The sequence below is a fragment of the Clinocottus analis genome, unplaced genomic scaffold (assembly GCF_023055335.1).
Source record: "Clinocottus analis isolate CAN_PGR_092001 unplaced genomic scaffold, fCliAna1.0.p SCAF_4, whole genome shotgun sequence".
In the NCBI taxonomy this organism is placed as follows: domain Eukaryota; kingdom Metazoa; phylum Chordata; class Actinopteri; order Perciformes; family Cottidae; genus Clinocottus; species Clinocottus analis.
Genome location: NW_027176153.1, coordinates 19,083,048 through 19,103,047, shown reverse-complemented (window position 1 = coordinate 19,103,047; position 20,000 = coordinate 19,083,048). Strand labels below are relative to the sequence as shown.

The following is a 20,000-nucleotide window of genomic DNA, read 5'->3' as shown; positions in this document are numbered from 1 at the left end:
CCCCAGCTCACCACCGCGCCAGGGTTTTATTCAAAGCGACTCAAAGGACAATCCTGTTCCTGTTGTGTGTGATGAGACTTACCTACCATCAGAAGTAACAATATCTGGTCTGATTATAGTATAAAGGGAGCTGAACATGGACAGCTGTCATTGAAACGTTAATCTGCCAATCTTTTTTCACACGACAAATGTGAGACCGGCAGCCTGCAGTGCGTCGACTCCCCACCAGGGAGCAGCAGTACACGTTGCAGCGCCCGCCTCAGGAAAACTCACCATAGTTCCCGCCATAGCCGAACTGCTGGGGGCCCGGCTGGCCCATGTTCGGCCCCCCCATGGGGTTCTCCATGCCACCGGGAGCCGTGACGTTGGGAGGAGGACTGAATCCCCCGGCGGCTGCAGCAGCGGCCGCCGCCTGCTGCTGCTGCTGCTGCTGCATCAGCATCATCATGCGCTGCCTCCTCATCTGCATGGTGACCATCTCCCTGCTGCGCTGAGCCATCATCTGAGCGTTGAGGAAGCCCGACTGCACGAAACAAACACGGTCAGAGAGTTGACATGTGGTATAAGATAAGATCAAATAAGATAATCCTTCATTAGTCCCTGAGTGGGGAAATTACAGGATTACAGCGGCATTGCTCACAGTAAATAAAGATCAAGTAATATAAATAAACAGTAATAAAACAACATTTTAAAAAATTAAACAATAAGAAAAATATTTTTTATATATAGAGATGGAATAAAAAATAAAATAAGTAAAAATGTGTCTGAAAGTATTGCTTGAGGTGATGAATTAAATGAGTTTTCACACGTGTAAGTTGTATAACTTATATATGCAGCTTTAATAAAATATGTCATGAAATGTAAAGTATGCCATGTTGAAAATGGGTTGGCGATGAGGTCGCTTGTGATGTGGAAACTAAAGGCTTTTGTTTTATATCTCACTCCACTAGGATTGTCAAATTTCCAAAAGTTGTGTCTCCTGAATGTTGCATCAAAGATATTCATTTAAGATAAGGGGAAAGCAAATAACACAAAGTTTACATGAACAACAATATATTTATACCAAGACTAACAAATTAAAAGTCAACCGAGGACGATTCGTCCATCAGCATCGTCTGATACGGAGAGGAGTATTCATGCAGACACGAGGTCGTAATAACTCGGAGCCGAGCGTGTTGTCATCCTCCCTCTCTCAATCTCCAGCTCCTTAACTAATAATAGTTAATTCATCGAGGGCAAGGAACATGCCCCAAAAGTAAGATATAAATGTAAATGGGACTGCGGTAGCCATGGAAATCTCCAGATTTCAGCGACCTATAATCTCCCTCGATTTATAAAAGCAGGATCATAAAAAAACTACCAGTTGGTGATGAACTTCGGGCACCAGCCGAGGAAGTTCAAACACGGCAATCAGTCTGTTCCCTGTACGTCCATCACTGTCTGGTTTAAACTGGCTACCAAACGGGCCGAAAGACTGCTAAAAAGGTGACCCTTTATGAAAAGGTTTATAACTTATAAATCTGTTTTTGAAGTTTGCATCCAAATACATTGAGAGCGACTGACAACTTGGGTCAAATACTTTATATGTGTGGACACACTTGGCCAACTTGAGTCTGATGATGCTATTAAAACAGTATTACGGTGATTCATCTGGAAGAAATGAGTTTTTGTCATCTACCTGTCCTCCCATGCCAGGCTGCATGCTGGGCCTCATGCCAGGGTTGCCTCCTGGGTTCTCCATCTTCATGCCCATGCCCTGCCGCGTCTGATTCATGAACTGAGGGAAGAAATGGCATTCAAGATAAGATGGAGGAGCAAATGTTACTCTGACCTTGTACACGGTACATTTACAGATAAATTACACCTATGAATGAACATAGAGGGCAGAGTTAGAACACAAGAAATCTATTGCGTGCATGTAACATTTTTTTTGGAATAACAAAAAAAGGATGCACGAGGCACGACTTAAACGAGATCAACAAGCCACAGCTGGTCAAAGAAGCTCCTCCTATTCTATCTGTCGTAATGTTCACTTCTCCCGAATGCGAGGAGGTCCTTACCTGGGTTTAATCTGCATATTATAGTGGGATTTATTTAAGTGTCCTGGCTTCTCAATGGTGGAATGAGCTCCTCATTGACATCAGGAAGTCTCCACATCTTCCATCACAAACTAAAAACACATATTTTTCGACTACACCTTGAATAAGGAAAGTAGCGCAGTAGTAGCACTTTAGTTGCACCTAAATGTCTCTTACTGATTGCACTTTGTAGTTTACTCTCTTGAAGAAATTGCACTTTCTTGATTCTTGTTGTTCTGAGTTTGTCCTCACGCTTGAATGCACTTATTGTGAGTCGCTTTGGAAAAAAGCATCAGCTACATGAACTGTAATGTAAGTGCATCTGAATCCTTGCAGTGTGAGAACACACCATCCTCACATGTTTAGTTTTGTGGCACCTTATTGGGAAACAATATTTCACTTGTTTGCATGCGAGCTGATGAATCCGTACCTGCTGCCCCTGCAGCCTCTGTTGCAGCTGGAGCCTCATGGGCTTGTTGGCGGTCATCATCCTGGGTCTTATCATGTTGGCACGAGGGTGACCCATGGCGCCCATGCCGCCCATACCGGGGAAGCTGCCGCCGTGGCCCATCTGAGACAGCATGGGCCCGAACCCCCCCTGCTGAGCCGGCCCCTGCATGGGGTTTCCTCCGTAGCCGGACTGCAATGGCATGGAGGGGGGTCCGGGGTAGCCCTGTCCGTAGATGGGCTTCTGGTCCATCACCATGGACGGGTCCTGTCCTGGGAACGGCTCCATCTGCTGCTCGCCTCCCTGGTTCTGGAGCAGCCGGGACAAGAGGACAAAAAAGAGAGAGAGAGAACTTTGTCAAACCTCTCCATCTAATTGATTCATTTCCAATTGGTTGGCTCTGTAATTGTCTTTTTCTAAGCAGCACAGACAGATCCCTCTGGGCTCATCCATCTCCCTTCAGCGAGAGAACAGCCTGAACACTGCGAGTCATGACTGAAATATCTAATGCCAGGATGAACGTGAGGCTCGCTCATGAGTCATGAGACCGATCAGTTTACCTTTTTTACTTTACTTTTAGTCGAGGACATGGAGCAGCACGGAGAAAGAGAGCGTCGCTAATCCAATTTTTCTTTTTTTTTTTTACGGTCTTTTTCGGACGACCCACCTGGCTGACGAGGTCCGGGATGCCCAGGGCTCGGTCTATCTCCTCTAGAGCGATGCCGTCCGTGTTATTCAGCAGAGAGTCCAGCTGGTCCAGAAGCGCCCGCTCGTCGCTCTGACCCTCACTGGTGGTGGGAGGCACCAGAAGATCGTCTAAGGTGTTGCCAAACTGGCGTCTGCAAGGCACCGACCGACACAGAGAGAGACGCCCGTGAGGTTCAACTGCGGATCACCAGGAATGAGTACAGGCGACGAGGGATGTTGCACTGACCTGTTACCCTCCATGCCCATGATGGTGTCCGGCCAGGAGGGGGCCTGGCTGGGCTGGCCCTGCTGGCTGAAGGGGCTCATACCAATGCCCATGTCAGCGGAGCCTCCTAAACCACAAACATAATGAATGTTTAATGCACTACACATGCAGAGTGTCAGACAGAAGCTCAAGGTTTACAGAAAGCAACGCACTGGGACTTGTTAGTCCACAAAATGGAACATCATTTCAAGCGGAGGGTCAGTTTGAGGAGCATTCACACATTCACCCAGCTAATTACACTATTCCATGGAAAGCCACAAAACGTCGGCTCGACAGCGAGCGAACTGCAGTAACTCTGCGTGGCAGACGTACCCATATCCATGAGCTGCTGCTGCAGCATGGACCTGGTGCCCGGCACGCTGTTGGAGCGGCCGACCATCGGTCCCGACATCATGCCCTTGCTGTTGCTGTACTCCATGCCTTGGCGCATCATGGAGGGGTGGCCCGCCGGGCCCACGGGGCTGGCGCTGGAGCGGCTCATGCCCCAGTCTCCTGACCCGCCCATGGGGGACCTCTGGGGAACCATGCCCCTGTTCATTGGTCCTGGTGAAACATCAGACGTTTGTCACAAACACGTCTGATATTTACCTTCAATCTGTGTCTTTGAATCAGGCTTCAAACACATTTTGACCAATGGATTTCCATGATTTTAAACCGAATTTCACATGAAAAAAAAAGGGAGAAGATGTCGTCTTTCTTTTAAAAGCATATTCATTTTTTTCAAACTCAGCGTAAATGAACGACATGAACACATGAATATAAGACATTTTCATGACTCGTCCAAAACTTTTGGGATTTTATTTTTTTCAAAGACTTTTCCAGGCCTGGAAATAACCAATTTAAAATTCCATGGCTTTTCCAGGTTTTCCATGCGATCGGCAGACGGTAGATTCAAAATGAGAATATACAACCAAACGTTTGAAACAAATCTAGAACGATTGTAATTTGCGTTTTGGCCCCGAAAAAAAAAGAAGCACATTAAAACATATTCCAGGATTGGGGAACACATTACTCTAGATAAAATGTGGTGACACTGATGTTGAGGGACTTGAACACTCACCCATGTTTCCTGGGTATCCGTCCGGGCCGCCCATCATGTTCTCCTGCTTGATGAGCATGGGGCGTCTGCCTGTCCCCACGGGGCCGACAGGAGGCTTCCCGTCCATGGACAAGGCCCTCTGGAAGGGCCCCCGAGGTCCCGGACCCATTCCTGGACTCCCTGTGCACAAAAAAAAAGGATAAACCCACTGATCAGACGCGCGTATTACTCAGAAATAGATCTTGACATGAACATGAGTTCATGTTGGAAGCACGAATGTGTAAAAAAAAACTCACTTATGGAGCTTTAGGGGTGAAACAAACCTCAGAAAGTCGGCAAAAGATGTCGCCAGATGCAGTTTCACTGGCGTTCTACATTGATTTTTATCACATATGATGTCATGACACCCGTCTCGCACGGAGCCGTCACTCCTCATCGGCGTCGCACTCACCCTGCAGGCCGTCGTCAAGGCAACCCTGGGGTTTGCTTCCCGCGTCGTTGGCCCCTCCAGCCGGATCCGGGTAAAAGTCAGAGCTTGAACCCCTCAGATCTCCCAGGATGGACTCCAGGTTGTGCAGCTGGACATGGAAAATAAGCCCAAGTGAGTTATTACGTACAAAAAGAAGTCTGTGAAGATTCACATTGATTCAGGAAGTGAGAAGCTCTGCGTGGCTGAATGTCAACAATATTATATGTAATCACGTCTGAACAAAAGAAGCACGCTCACGTCATCAGGCGGCTCCGACTTTATCTTGCTCTCGGGATGTTCGGCGGCGGCGGCGGGGCCCGATCCGGGGCCGCCACGAGCCGGGCCGCCGGCGGCCCCGCTGGCTCCCTTCCCATCCAGCTCTTCCAGTTTGGGCTTGACGTCCACCGGCTCTTTGGAGTCATCCTTGTTGAGGAGGTAGTGGAGGAGGGCGTGGGTCTTCTCCTTTTTGGGACTATGCTGCTCCTGTTTGGGCTCCGTGACTGACCCCGGCCCGGCCCCGGCCCCGGACCCCCCCGTCCCGGCCTCGCCGCCCTCCTGGCCCCCGAGTGTCACCTTCCCCGTCGCCTCCGCCGTGATCTTGGCGACTTCGTCCGGGGTGTTTCCATTCTGGAGAAGCTTGTGGAGGATCTTGTGCTTTTCCTGCAGCGAGCCCGTGTAGTGGGCCGACGACAGCGACGTCGACACGCCCCCCGGACCCGCGGCCTGGCCGGGATTGGCACCGGCAGAGGAAGAGGAAGACACGCCGGTAGACGAGGGGCTGGTCATGCCTCCGGCGGGGTCCTTGGTGTCCGAGCCTGCGGGAGCGCCGCCGACGGTTGCTGGGGGCGGCACGGGGGGACCCGACGACCCGCTGCCGCCTATTCCCAGCTCCTCAGTCGGGGAAGTCAGCAACTGCAGCAACTTCTTATGCCCTTTACTGTCTGGCACCCGGCGAGGGGCTTCAGAGCCCGCCGCCCCGGCCTCACTGCTTCCCTCTGCAGACTCTTTTGTCGCCGTCGCCGCCGCCGCCGCTGCCGCCGCCGCTGCCGCCGCCGCTGCCGCTGCCGCCGCCGCCGCCGCCGCCTGGCTGTCCGGTCGGTCTCCCGAACCCTCAGCCTGAGGATGCTGATGGTGGTGGTGGTGGTGCATGGGGTGGTGGTGGTCGCCGGGCCCCGGACCCAAGCCTCCCGCAGGGCTTTTGGAGCCATCTGGGCCAGGTTTGGCCGGCTGCTGACTGGGCTGAGAGGAAGAGGAGGAGGAGTGGATGCTGGGAGAGCTGTCTGGCTTGTGGGCCGGCGAAGGCGACGTCAGCGTGGAGGGGAGGGAGCTCCCTACGCCTTCGCTGATCGCCTGGAGGGCGTTTAGGGAGCTGCTGGAGAAGGTGGTGCTGCTCCCCCCACTTCCTCCACCACTGACAATGCCACTCATGGGAGAGTGGATGCCTGGAAAGACAACAACAAACAAGCACCACAAATCAAACAAACAAATCAAACCACATAAAAATAACTGACGAGTCCCCAGACAGCGTGACTCACCTCCGGGTGAGAACTGGTTGGCGCCCATCTTTGGGCTCCCTCGGTTGCGGGGTGACATCAGGAGCCCCTGCTGGGGGCCGCCCATCCTGGGGCTTCCTGAAGGGCTGTTCATGCCACTCAGCCCAAACCCGCCGCTGCTCTGAAACGGGGGCTGCTGCGGGTGCTGCTGCGGGTGCTGCTGCGGGTGGTGCTGCTGCGGGTGCTGCTGCGGATGCTGCTGCGGGTGGTGCTGCTGCGGGTGCTGCTGCGGATGCTGCTGCGGGTGCTGCTGCTGCGGGTGCTGCTGCTGCGGGTGCTGCTGCGGCATGCCCTGGCCCGGGTGATTCATGGGACCCATCTGATTCATGTGCCCCGCCTGATTCATCGGCCCCATCTGATTCATCTGCATCATGCGGCTGCCCATGCCTCCGCCTCCTCCACCTCCGCCACCACCACCACCTCCTCCTCCTCCTCCTCCTCCTCCCCCGCTCCCACCGTACATGGAGCCGCCTCCCATCGGGCCCATGTGACCCAAGTGGGCCTGCTCGTTCATGCCGAAGCCCCTGCTCATGTTGCCCATGCCCCCCATGCCCATCCCCCCGCCGGTGTTCATGTTCATCTGGGCATTCGGGTTGGGGCCTCCCATGCCCTGTTGTCTCATGGCGTTGGGCATCATGCTCCCACCCTGAGCTGAGCGGTAGCCGTTGGGTTCCCTGTGTGGAAAGGAGACAGAAGACAAGGTTGTAAAAAAAAACAACACAACAACCTTGAAAACACCCCCCCCCCCCCCTCCGCCCCTTCCTCCACTATAACGGCTCTCCGACTGCTCAGCACAAGTGCGACTAAAATATGAGTTCCTGCGCGGCGTCTGACTGTGATCCCAATGCATAAAAGCTACTTCAGCTGCTACTTCAGCTATTTGTGTGGCATGAATGCCTCGCATAGATAGGCTGGAAGTGCTTTTTTTCTTCTTTTCTTTTTTTTCTTCCTGGACGCGGCAGGTAATGAAACATCCTTCGCTGAGTCGGAGTGGAGTGTTTGTGTTTTCAGTGTCTGACCTCTGGAGCAGGTGAGTGGAGATGAAGCCCTGCGGCTCGTTGCTCATGGGGTGGCGGTACAGCTTGCTCTTGGTCTGCGCCGTGACCGGAGTGCCGTCGGACAGGGAGAAGCGGTACAAGGGCGTCTCGGCGTGACCCTGCAGGAAGGCTGCGGCGCGCAGATGAAACGACAAAAATGAACACCCTGAAACACTTATCTGGTAACAGAGGTCATCAATCACTGCCTTTATGTTAAAATAAACTGTGATTACAGTGAGGATCAATGCTCCGGCGCTCAGACATTTGTATTCATGAGATCAATATTGATACACTGATGCATGAGGTGTGCGTCTCAAGGTTTCTTTCTTAACGGAGGCTTGGCCGAGAGATGGACGGCTGGAAACGAATGAAAGACAAATCGTTTCGTACGACTGTAACGTGGTCAGAGTGAAGACTGAATACACAACTTAGAAATCCACCCCGAGCCTGACGATTCCGCCATCGTGGATGTAAAAAAGCGCCTTACAAGGATACATGGATCCAGATGTGTGCGTTTGCGTATGTGTGTGTGTGTGTGTGTGCGTGACTCACCCTCATGGTAGTGGCGTTTGTGCGACCAGGGCTGCCCGTCACTGTGCTGAAGGAACATCTGAATGCAGCGCCTCAACAGATCCTCCCAGCCCGGACGCATCGACGCTCGCAGGGAGTTCTGGTCGATCTGGATCAGTTTACCTGCCGGGGAGGACGGAGGGAGGACGAGCAGGGGGGAAAGAGAGAACAAGGAGGCGGAGGAGGCGAATCAAAGCCTGTTCACGGGTAAAGAATCAACGCCAGAGGGACGTTTGAGCCCTCTGCGTTGGTCCGGCGGGCGTTTCGGGCTCGGCGGCTCCTCACCTGAGAGCTCATGCCGGGTATTGAAGCTCTCCGTTCTCTCCACGGCTGTCACCCGACGGGCCACACAGATCATGCATGACTGCAGGTCTGCAGGTTGAAAGGGGAGGAGGAGCGTCAGGCATCTTTCATGATCATTGCGTTCCTGATTTCCCTCAGGTGCGTGTAACCAAAATGAGAATTCACAAGTCGCAGGGGAAAACTGTGCTGGTCCTAAATGTGTTCACATTTTGCACACACACAAAAAAAGCCGTTGCTTCTGGTAATAGAAATGAGGAGAAAGTTAAATTTAGCTTCTTACTATGAACCCAAATCCGTCCAAGTGAGAAACAAATAAGAAGTTGAACTACAAAGTTTCTGCTTTTCAAGTTTTATCAACCTGAATTTTATATTTGTTATTTGATTTCCCCTCAAGACGTGTTTAAAAAAAAAAAAAACCCTGCTTGGAATAACAATTTGTGTAATTATTCTTTGTTTCAAAAGTTCACTGAAAAGTCCAATCTTTAAGTTTCCTCATCACACTGCACCACAGCAGCAGTAAATGTATGTAAAATAAATAAAAAATAACCTCCAAGTGGAATAACAATAAGCAAAACACATTTTTTTTTATGGAAAGGGGAATTGCAGATAAACACAGATCGGTGTTTGTTTCAGTAAAATCCTAAATCAGTCTTCTTCATGAGCTGAAAAGAGTGTGTGAATACGCGATGGAGCCAGCGTACCTTCCCCCTCCTCGATCATGGCTTTGGGCTGGGTGAGAGCAAAGCACTGCATGGTCTCGTAGCGCGGCCCTCCTGGCCCCTCCTCCATGGGGCCGTGGGCGTGGCCAAACTTGACCAGCATCCGGCAAGTGAAGGTGTGACTCTTCTGTCGGGCCGCCTCGCTTCCCCACGACACTCCATTTACTACGACGGAGAGGAAACACAAACAAAAAGTGAACTCACACGGGTGAGTGAAAAGCAAATGGATCGCCTGTCGTCACAGCGGTTCACGCCCTCTTCCTGCCGGGGCATCCACACACACACACACACACACACACACACACACACACACACACACACACACACAAGCAAGCAAAACAAACAGACAAACACACACGCTAACATGTATTTTCCCTCTCAAATTGAGAAGCCTCCCCTGATGTTGGGATGCCTGGCTAAATGGACCATGGGATTAATGTAGCCAAGGTGTCGATTTCCAATACCTCTCCCTCTCAGCCTGGGCAGAGGCCAGGGACACTCCGCCATCTATCCTCATTTAGGCCCTGACTTCTCATCACGGCACACACACACACACACACACACACTGAGTTAGACGGGGGTCACCTTCACAGGGGGAGAGGGGAGGACGAGAGAGAGAGAGAGAGAGAGAGAGAGAGAGAGAAAGAGAGAAAGGGGGAGGCGAACTTCAGAGAGACTTCCAACTGTCCTCCAAGGTCTGCGTGAAGCCTTATCAGGGGCCTTGAGTTGGCCGGAGGTTTCTGTCTGGCAGGTGCAGGGAGGCTACGAGAGTAAACCCAGGACAGCGAGACGTCTGATGGGGGGAGGGGATGGAGAGGGGGAGGCAGGGGTGTGTTTAACTGATAGTGAGAGGTGATTTGCCAAGGCCATACTGTAGGACTGGAGCAAGCGCAGCACAGTCGCTGGGGCCGACGTCGCCCATCAGACGCAATTAGCTGACAGCGAGCCAAGACGGAGGGGTCAAAATAACACACACAAGCCCTCCACAAAGGCTCCGTCCTCGCCGTGCGCACGATCGGGAGTTTGTTTTGGTGTGTGTGTGTCTGTGTGTGTGTGTGTGTGTGTGTGACTGGAGCCGGCGTGGTCAGCGGTCATCCCGTAGGAATTTGCAGCGAGAGCGTATTTCATTCATGGCATAACATAATGAAGGGGCCGAGCAGCAGAGCGAGAGACACAATGAGGGGCGGGAGGGAGAGCAGGGAGGGAAAAAGCAGGTTGAGAAGCGGACCAGCGGAAAAAGATATTCGTCTTAGTCGGCGGCCGCATGAAGAATGAATGAGGCCGAGAACGAGGGACTGGAGCTGAGGCAAGGTGGGGGGGGGGGGAGGACGCTCGGAGGAAAAGTAGATAAAGACGAGTCTTAAAAAATAAAGAGAGAGGGGAATGAATAAAAGGAGCGCGCGGAAATAAGCGAGAGAACGTGTCAATGACATCGTCGGAGCCCACACTGCCGTTGGAACGTCGCTGCGGAGTTAATGGAGTCGCGGGTTCAGTCGAGCACACCGATCCATAATTAATCAGCTTTATAAATAGTGCTCTGTGCACATACTCACGGGCTTAAACACACACATAGGCAGCACGTTTCTTCAAAAATGCAATCCTACTGCTGACATATAAGCACGTCAACATACACAATAATACACAGGCACGGGCAAACAGGAATGGCATTAAGTGAAAGGAAGGAGTGGAGGTGCATTATTCAGCAGTAAGTAGTTTCCAGATGGCTGCCATGGGATCTGAATAAAGCTCGGGCCTGTTTTACACTGTCTGGACCACTGAGTGTGACTGACAGCTGCGCTACGCTCTGCCTGCTTAGCGCAGAGTGGGTGGGTGCTCCTGTGCACATGTGGGTTTTGTCAGGTGTGTGTGTGTGTGTGTGCGTGTGTGTGTGTCTCTCGAAAAAGCTCTCATGCACATGAACAGACTTCCCAGGAGCGCCTCCGCCGTAACGAGAGGAGGAGGAGTTACAAACGGAGGAGCGTGAATAAATAACCCGAGTGCGTCTACGTGGACGTACGTACGTGTGTGTGTGTGCGCGCGGAGTTGTTGTAACCTCTGGAAGTTAGTGTTATACCTCGGCGCTGTGGAAGATGTCAAGCAGGGTTTACGTGAGAGCAGATGTGCGGCTTCCCCTGTGAGTGAGTGTGAGTGAGTGTGTGTGTGTGTGTGTGTGTGTGTGTGTGTGTGTGTGTGTGTGTGTGTGTGTGTGTGTGTGTGTGTGAGAGTGTGTGTGTTTCTCTCACTGTTGGTCTTGGGCAGGTTCTTGTGGAACTCCTCCCTGTCGTCCTCATGGAGAATATTGTACACGCTGGTATTGATGAGCTCCTCCTGTTTGTACTGCAGGTACTGCGTCACGTTGTCCGACACAAAGACGATGCTGCCCTCCCGGTTCACCACGAACAGGAAGCCGTCCAGAGCCTGGGAGCACAGCGACAGGAAGTCACCACCCGCGCACAGACGGCTCAGCAAAACCTTCAGTGACTCATTTTTTGGTTTTCCTCCACGATCGACCGGGATGGATTTGCGGCACTCACCTGCAGGAGGAGCGGCCCCAGGTGGTCCTTGTCGATGACCCCCTGACCTGTCGAGGACACGTCTGACTTCTGGACGTCGTCGTCGTTGGATGAAGCTTTCCCTGCAGGAGAAGGGAAAAGGGAGAGAGGGAGGTGGGGGGGGGGATGAGACAAAATGCATCACTGAAAAAAAAAGAAGAAAAAAAACAACACACACCAGCCATTTCAAGCACAGCTGCCTACAAAGAAGCAAAAAAAAAAAAAAAAAAAAGAGCAAAGGAGAAACACAAGGAGAGCGCAACGATACCTGGAACAGGAGGAAACAGTTAGTCACTACTCTAGCTGCACCAGCAGGGGGCAGCGTTTCCCAATCTTCCCTTAAATATATATATATTTATATATATATTTGTTAATTTAAAACTACAGGTGAGGAGGGAGACGGACGGAGGAAGGTTTCTCTGAGGAGCCCGTCAGGAGGAGTAGAGGGCTGGGTGCATGTGGAGCAGGTAGCAGCCGTCCTCTTGCTTTATATTCAGTGTCAGACTCTGAGGGACTGTCTGGTAGGCTGGGGCTGAGAGAGAGAGAGAGAGAGAGAGAGAGAGAGAGAGAGAGAGAGAGAGAGAGAGAGAGAGAGAGAGAGAGGGAGAGAGAGGTAGCGGGAGAGAGCTAGAGAGGCTCTGGAAGCAGTAATGGTGCAGGGGCAGGAGCTGAGGCACCTGAATTAATGGAGGGGCTGAGGCTGAAGGGAGGGAAAGAAAGACAGGGAGACAGACAGAGAGAGACAGGAAGCTGAACCGGAGGGACGTGGACGGAGACGCCGCCGACAGAACGCGGCTGTGTTTGTTGTGTTAACGCAGGGCTTTGGGTCTGAGAGCGAGGTGGGGGCTGCTCGGCTGCAGGAATCATTCTATCTGATTAGCTCCCAAGGGGCACAGATACCCACACAAAGAAAAGAGGGGAGAAAAAAGCCATTGCCGCCAACATCCAGGCACTGCGAAGCCGAGTAGAGATGGACCGAGAGAAGGAGGGAGAGATGAACAGAGTGAGCGTGAGACAGAGAGAGGCTGCCCTCCATCAGCTCCCTCAATATCTCAGGATGCTGGGAGCAAAACCTGAAGATGCTGCAACTCATTGTGCTGCAATACAGATGAGAGAGGGCTGGGGGGGGGGAGAGAGAGAGAGAGAGAGAGGGAAGCAGAAGAGGAGGAAGACGCCGGAGCAGAGTGCATTAAATCCAAAGTGGAATGATGAAAAAAACAAAAAAACAGTGATGATTGATGGAGAAAAGAGCGAACATGAAGACTGGCAGAAAGAGCAACTGAAAGTGAAGGAAGGAACAGGTAGAGAGCGAGAGACGAGTCTAAACGCCCGTGTCATTTCTGTCTTCACTTCCTGTAACTATGGCAACCTGTCAGCAGCCAGTCGGCGGCAGCTGCAGCCTCTTCCCCTTCCTGTCGAGGTGGCAGACGCCGACCGAGCCGAGCCGAGACGCCAGAACAAAACTCACCCCCTGATCTCGTGAAATTCACCTTGAGCGACACTGAGAGACACACACACTCACACACACACACACACAGAATGTAAAATATGTCCATTCTGCTCTGACAGTGCACGTGTAAAGCAAGCATTTCAGGCCTGAATCCTTTTTAAATCGTCCGCCGTGGACATGACCGCTGCACAATGCGGACAGACGTACGACGACGGCAGCTGTAACAGAACTAATAATTTGGCAGTTCAGCAGAATGGATGGGCATGTGATTACCTGCAAACGTCCAATTAAACATCCCCTGGCGAGGGCAGCACACAGCTGTGCATGCCCAACACACACACACACACACACACACGCACACGTACACACACGCGAATGACAGGATCACAAAGCATTGCCAATGTTTCCTCCCAAACATAAACAGTTGAAGCTGTGAAATTTGGGGGAGATGAATGACTCGTCCTTGCACCTGTGCTCTGAGGAGGCGCGCGCATGTGTGTGTGTGTCTGTGTGTGTGTGTGTGTGTGTCCAGCTGTCTCTCCTTCCTCTTCACCTTCCCCCCAAATGTTTCCTACACTTTTCAACCGTCCGTCTGACTTGCGGTGCACCCGTTCGGGACTCCCGGCGCTTCCCGGGCCGCGACCCGGTTCAGGTCATCGGTGGGGGTGAGGTAAGGTGGGGGAGGAGGGGGAGGGGTCGACCGGGTCCACTCACCTTGCTCTTTGATCTGGCGGATCTGCCGCACCGTCTCTTTGAGGATGGCACATTTGTCCGGTTTGACGTTGAAGCTGTCGATGTCGCCGAGGTTGGCGGAGATCAGCTCCGCCAGCTCCTCGATGTATTTGCTCTCCTGCTCCCTTCGCTTCCTCTCACACCTGCAGAGGGCAATGTGCAAAGAATAAAGCTGAGCGGACGCTACTCCGCCTCTGTCAAATTGTCTAAATATATATATATATATATATATATATATATATATATATATATATATATATATATATATATATATATATATATATATATATATATATATATGTTCAACAACATTACACAGCACAGTGGATGCAATTTAGTTTGTCCTGCAAAAAGGAAATCTAGTATTTTTTATTGTGGTTGGAGCACATTGACCGTGTTTTGGAGAGCTACACCTTTAAATCATTAAACTGACAGTACTGATCGATACGGCTCTCAAGTCTGTGCGCCTCATGTGAAGCTGCAGCCTGTTGGGTTAGCTCAGCGTACAGACTGGGAACGAGGGGGAACAACTCGCCCCGGAGACACTGGGACTCGTTCTTGGCCGGGCGCCAGCGACTAGAGTTCACCTCGGGTCGCACGTTTCTGTCCGAGTGCGATCCAAAACGTGTCGCTTCCTTTGAACTACTGTACATGTAGTGTGAGAGCTTTCTCTGTCTTTTGATGTTGTATTCAATTTGAGTTTCGATCCAATTTTTTTTTTTTTTTACTTACATTTGACTGAGTCAACACCTCTCCTTAAATAAACTTGTGGTTTGAAAAGTCAGTTTGTGTTACGGCCATGAGCCAACATTCTCAACAGAGACATTTCAAACCCAATGAACTGAAACTTCGAGGTAAATCAAGTATTATATATATATATATATTTTTTTTTAATGATTCAGTCTATCCACTTGAAAAACTACCGTCTGGTATTTCTGCACACATTTAGGTTCTCACTCATCGCGGCACACAAAAGGAGCCGCACGGCCCGGCCTCCACAAGCCACTGACCCAGTAGCCCACTTTCCCCGCGTTCCTCCTCTGTCGTGCAGATCAGACACACTTACCCCAGGCCAGGCGTGTCACAAGTGGAGAGCTTGCGTTTCCGGTTTTCTGAGCTCAGAGGCTCCATGGAGTTCTCCCCCAATCCGCTCATCGTGTACACATATCAGCACCTGGGAGGAAGGAGCACAAACGCACATGCACAGGTGTAAATACGGCTTTAATGCAGGCAGAGGAGGGATTATATAGTCCCTTTTAGCCCTTCAGCTCTTATTATACACGTAATTGTGCAGGGAAGAAGACATGGGAATCATCCTTTTGAACTCAGCAAAAATAACCGACACAGCGGCAGCTTGTGAAGTGAATACAGTGCACAACAGAACACAGCAGAGTAAAATATGCTTATATCATGCAAATCGTATTCTCCTGGCAGAGACTGACGAACATAAACATGTCTCGTCTGCCTCCTCCTCCTCCTCCTCCTCCTCAGGAAAAAAGAGAGTAAGCATGTGAGGTTGTGTTTGTTTGTGTGTGTGGGCCTGTGCATGTATGAGTTCGTCAGCTCATGCGGTGTGCGCGCGCACACCCACACACGCACACACGCACACACACACACACACACACACACACACACACACACACACACACACACACACACAGGATTAGTAGTGTCTCTGATGATAAGCCACGCTGCACAACTAACCCCGTTAGACAGCCGTCTGTCTCCCATAATGCATCACATTTTGTCTCCAGGAAGTGATCTGATAAAGGTTGTAGGGGAGAGAGGCAGATGGGACGAAGGCAGGAGGAGGCGGAGGAGGAGGCGGAGGAGGAGGCGGAGGAGGAGGAGGAGGAGGAGGAGGAGGAGGAGAAGGAGAAGGAGGAGGGAAGGAACGGAAGAAATGAGGGAGGGAGGGCGAAGCCGGTGCTGTGAAGTGAGCTCTGATTGGTCACTTTCTTTTCCACAGTGACAGCAGCTGACACTGGGGAAAGGTAGGAGGAGGGTAAGGAGGGAGGGAAAGGAGGATGGAGGAAGGGAGGGAAGAGAGGAAAGTAAATGAAGGGGGAGAGACAGAGAGAGAGAGAGAGCTCAAATAGTGGGAGACGGAGGATATACAGAGTAAATGCAGAGGAAAGAAAAAAGAGGAGGGAGGGGGAATCAGAGCGAAAAGAGGCGGAGGCAGATGGAGCAAGCTGAGAGAAAGAGAGATAAAGGCATGTCAAGGAAAGACGGGAGGGATGGGGGAACAGGTGAGAGGGGGAGGAATTAGAGGAGGAGATGTAACATGCAGACTGTCTGGTGTGTGTTTTGAATGTGTGTGTGTGATGCACGGAGTGGGCTGAACGCCTCCAGCAGCCCTCTTAACCTTCACAGCCAGAGCGGCTTTTTCATCCCATTGATTACATGGTTATCCTCTGACCAGAGCACGCCTCTCCTGCATCGCAAATCAGGCCGACGGCAGCGGGGAGAAGTGCCGGGGCCCTGTTATTTAATCGCCGCGCGATGACTCTCCTTTCTCGCGGGATCAGAGCCGTTCACGACAACAACACACACACACACACACACAAAAAAAACGACGTCTGATTGCGTTTTCGTTTTAATCTTCAGTCGCGCGCTCTGAGGGCTCGCGGAGAAAGATCATATGGCTGACTCAAAAACAGGCAGTGAACGCACCTTCTTATTGAGACAGAATCAATGTGGCGGGTTGCTTTCATGCATGTCTTCAACACCAGGTGATACACAAGTGTATTCCCTTGCAAGACAACAACGGGGAATACTTGCTTCTCAAAAGCGAGAGACGCTCTAAATACACGCCGATCCTCCCGCTCAATCCCTCCCGCTTTGAGTCTCTTTCAAATCTCTCTTTTTAATCTCTCCCCTGAGTACCACCCATCTGACTGTCTGTCTCGTTGCCATTGTCTGCCTGCCTGCCTACCTCCGACTCTTCTCGCCTATCCTCCCCGTCTACCTGCCTCCTCCTGTCTGCCGCTCGTCGTTAGACACACAAAACCCCCGCTTGCTGTCGTGTGATGAAACCAGCCACGAGGGAGACGAGGGTAAAAAGCAGAGAGGGTGGCGGCGTGGCGGGTGTGTGTGTGTGTGTGTGTGGAGGGGGTGGGGGGGGGGGTACAAAGTCGGAGGGTTCAGAACTCGAAAAGAGCCAAAGCAAAGTGTTTGAGTGAAACTCTGTCTTTGCTCCTCCGACAATTCAGCCCGCCCGCCCGCCCGGCAGCCTATTGATGGAGCTCTCAAAGAGGGAGTTGCTCTAATTGCGGAGTGAATGAGGCGGCCCCAGAGAATGGTTGATTAGGAGGCTGCTGAATGCCCCAGGGAAATGGGTCACCTCCAGCCTGGGCGCGGGCCGCCCGCTTTTTTTTTTTTTTTTTTTTCCAGCGCATGGGAGAAAGTCAATTACGCGCCACAGGCAGTGCGGGGGCCGGGTGGCAGAGGAGGCGGCGAGGCGGCGGTGGGCACAATATAGCAGCAGGGGGGCAGCAGGAATGAGAGGCGTAAAGAGGGGAAATGGGAGAGAGGGCGACAGGCGGCATGGAGGGGCAAGCAAGAGGGAGAGAGGAGAGATGGGCATGAAGATGGCAATTTAATGGAGAAGGAGCGAGGTGTGGTAGATGTGAGGGGGGGGGGGGGGGGAGTAGAACGTGGTTTCTCTGCACCTGGGTTTGAATTAGAGCATTAAAAACAGTCCAATAGAAACTCTGGGGATTTAAAAAAAAAAAAAAAGATTTGTTTGGATGTGGAAAAGATGTAAAACGCTGATGGAAACAGGAGAAAAGTACAAAAATGTCGCCTTTTTTCCCCCCCACGAAAATAGCAAATCCTCGTATTTAAACATACATAAATTAAAGGAATTGGCCATTTATGGCAGATGGCCGTGACACCATTAAATGAGCATTCAGCCGAGGCAGAAACTAAATAAATTACACACTCCTGATCAGCTGCATGTTCAATAAGTCTTTGGACTAAATATATATGGTTGGAGATGACTCGCAGGCATTAATCACAGTCAAAGGTAATAGTGGGAAGCTGTCCATCAGAGGGCGGATCAAGGAGCAGCTGCTTGTTGTGGCTCGGGCCGGAGAATACAAAAAAAAAAAAAGGAAAAGAAGAAGAGGGGGCACGGAGACGTTAGCTCCCAGCCTGAGGGGGTCTTCTGTTCTGCAGCTGACACACAGGTGAGTGCACCCATGCAGGTAACCAGCTTTGGCTCTTTCACACTTAGTTGGACCCCGGTTCTCAACCCCCCTGATCTCGACCCGAGCGATTTTCAAGGGGTGCCTTCGTGCCGCCCCCACTTCGCTCGGGTCAGCGGCGCTTGTGGCGTCATCACCGGGGCGCTGAACTCTTGAGGTTCTGCTGCGGGACCGCAGCCTGCCGCTGACTTCATGGCGGCACGGCCCGCAGGAAAGAGTTTCGCCTCGCGGGCTTCAGGACAACCGCCTCCTCCGGCCACACAATCAGGCCAAGGTTTCCCTTTTGCGGACGGGAACATGTTCATGAATGTTCATCTAAAGCCTCTCGCAGACACAGGGACAGCTTCCTCCCACTGGCCGTCAGTCTGATGGACAATTGAACAATTAATCAGACACCTCCACCTGCACCATCTGGACCACTGTTTACTGTTCTTCTGTTTTCTTAATGTCTTATTTTGTCTTTTATATTTATCTTTGGTTCATAAGTATGAAGAGCGAAGAGAAGCCGGAGTCAGATTCCATGTACGTGAAACTGAAAGCTGATTCTGATTCAGACATGGAAACGCGTAACATCTTTGGCCATCGATCTCTTAAAGTGACAGATTTTATTCACTCAGACAAATGTGTTTCACATAAATGTTCTTATGCTGTATGTAAAGTGTTTTGCTGGTTATTATTAGTATGTTGTTGAAAAGCATGCAACATTTTAGTTTTTAAGTTTAGTTTTTTCCTTAAGAAAATTGTATCATAGAGAAAGAAAATGATGATGTTTGCAAAGCGATTTCATTAATTCCAACAATAACTCTGAACAAGTGTGTAGAGTTTGGCGAATAAACATTCAATATTAACTATTCATTCCATGGATTTCATGATTCATTTCCTATCAATCAGATAACGTTTGTTTTTCTATAATTTGAAAACTGAGCTTGGGAGGAGGGAGACGGAGTTCAACTTTTATAACTTTATACATTAGTGAAAGGGTCTGGAGGCAAAATTCAACACGGGTTTGTAATCGCTTTCTGTGTGTAGTCGACACTGTGCGTTTTGTTTTGTGTCATAAACATATGTCGTTTAACCTGTTGACAACCATTGGAACCATTTTGTCTCCAGAGTCTTTGTAGGAACCCCAAATTAATTCTAATAATTGTGTTTATTGTATGTATTTGTTCAGCAAAGTCTTGGGGAAAAAATGTATATCTACAAAAAAAAAAAATCACTTAAAAAAAATATTTTGATTGTAACTATGAACATCCAGCTCAATATGAGCCAAATATATATTTAAAAATGCCTCCTGGAGCGGTCAATAAGACACATTTCTGGAAAGATTAAGACGTAAAGAATCGGAATCTGCAACAAAAATCACAATAAAACAAAGTCTTGACCTGTTACGAAGGAGTTTCAGTCAAAAAACTGTGTCGGAAAAGTTACATATTTAATGCCAAAAGACGGTCTGAATGGGGCATGCTGGGACTTAAAATGGGCGCGGGAGGATTTTCCAAAAGGTTAAAAGAGTTTACCGCATGTTTATTTTATGTTTGACATGTTTTTTTTCCCACGTTAGATGTTTGAAGTGTTGAATGTTATCTGAAACATTTCTGCTGCCAATGAGATGTACCAAGTTATAGAAATACTAAATATTCTATAAGAGCTGTACTTTTTCCACTCCGTGAGCGCGCGTCAGAGCGACAGCGGTAGCGCGGCGGGCGTCCTCGAGCTGGGTGATGCAAATAGCTCCGATGATGTCGCCCTCCTCCTCCTTCTCCTCCTCCGCCTACCTACCTGCCAGCCGGCCGCTGTTTCATAATCTCTGTTGACAAAACAGAGGCACCCGGCCCCGGTCTGGCCTTAGAAACTCACAATGGTGAC

General features: G+C 50.7%; 1 protein-coding gene across 1 annotated transcript in view; it reads right to left on the bottom strand.

Moving 5' to 3' along the window:
- LOC137800421 (nuclear receptor coactivator 3-like) overlaps positions 1-20,000 on the bottom strand; it is a 54,754-nt gene that overhangs the window by 2,822 nt on the left and 31,932 nt on the right. Inside the window, exons 3-20 of the mRNA XM_068597611.1 lie at positions 14,990-15,097; positions 13,906-14,066; positions 11,724-11,824; positions 11,433-11,607; positions 9,172-9,354; positions 8,453-8,539; positions 8,150-8,290; positions 7,580-7,727; positions 6,543-7,234; positions 5,266-6,449; positions 4,990-5,116; positions 4,560-4,718; positions 3,812-4,042; positions 3,461-3,566; positions 3,194-3,365; positions 2,509-2,835; positions 1,679-1,777; positions 274-523 (exon numbers count right to left, since the gene is read on the bottom strand). Coding sequence (XP_068453712.1) covers positions 274-523; positions 1,679-1,777; positions 2,509-2,835; positions 3,194-3,365; positions 3,461-3,566; positions 3,812-4,042; positions 4,560-4,718; positions 4,990-5,116; positions 5,266-6,449; positions 6,543-7,234; positions 7,580-7,727; positions 8,150-8,290; positions 8,453-8,539; positions 9,172-9,354; positions 11,433-11,607; positions 11,724-11,824; positions 13,906-14,066; positions 14,990-15,078 — 4,432 coding nt within the window. The 5' untranslated portion in view covers positions 15,079-15,097. The remainder of the gene's footprint in view (positions 1-273; positions 524-1,678; positions 1,778-2,508; positions 2,836-3,193; positions 3,366-3,460; positions 3,567-3,811; positions 4,043-4,559; positions 4,719-4,989; positions 5,117-5,265; positions 6,450-6,542; positions 7,235-7,579; positions 7,728-8,149; positions 8,291-8,452; positions 8,540-9,171; positions 9,355-11,432; positions 11,608-11,723; positions 11,825-13,905; positions 14,067-14,989; positions 15,098-20,000) is intronic.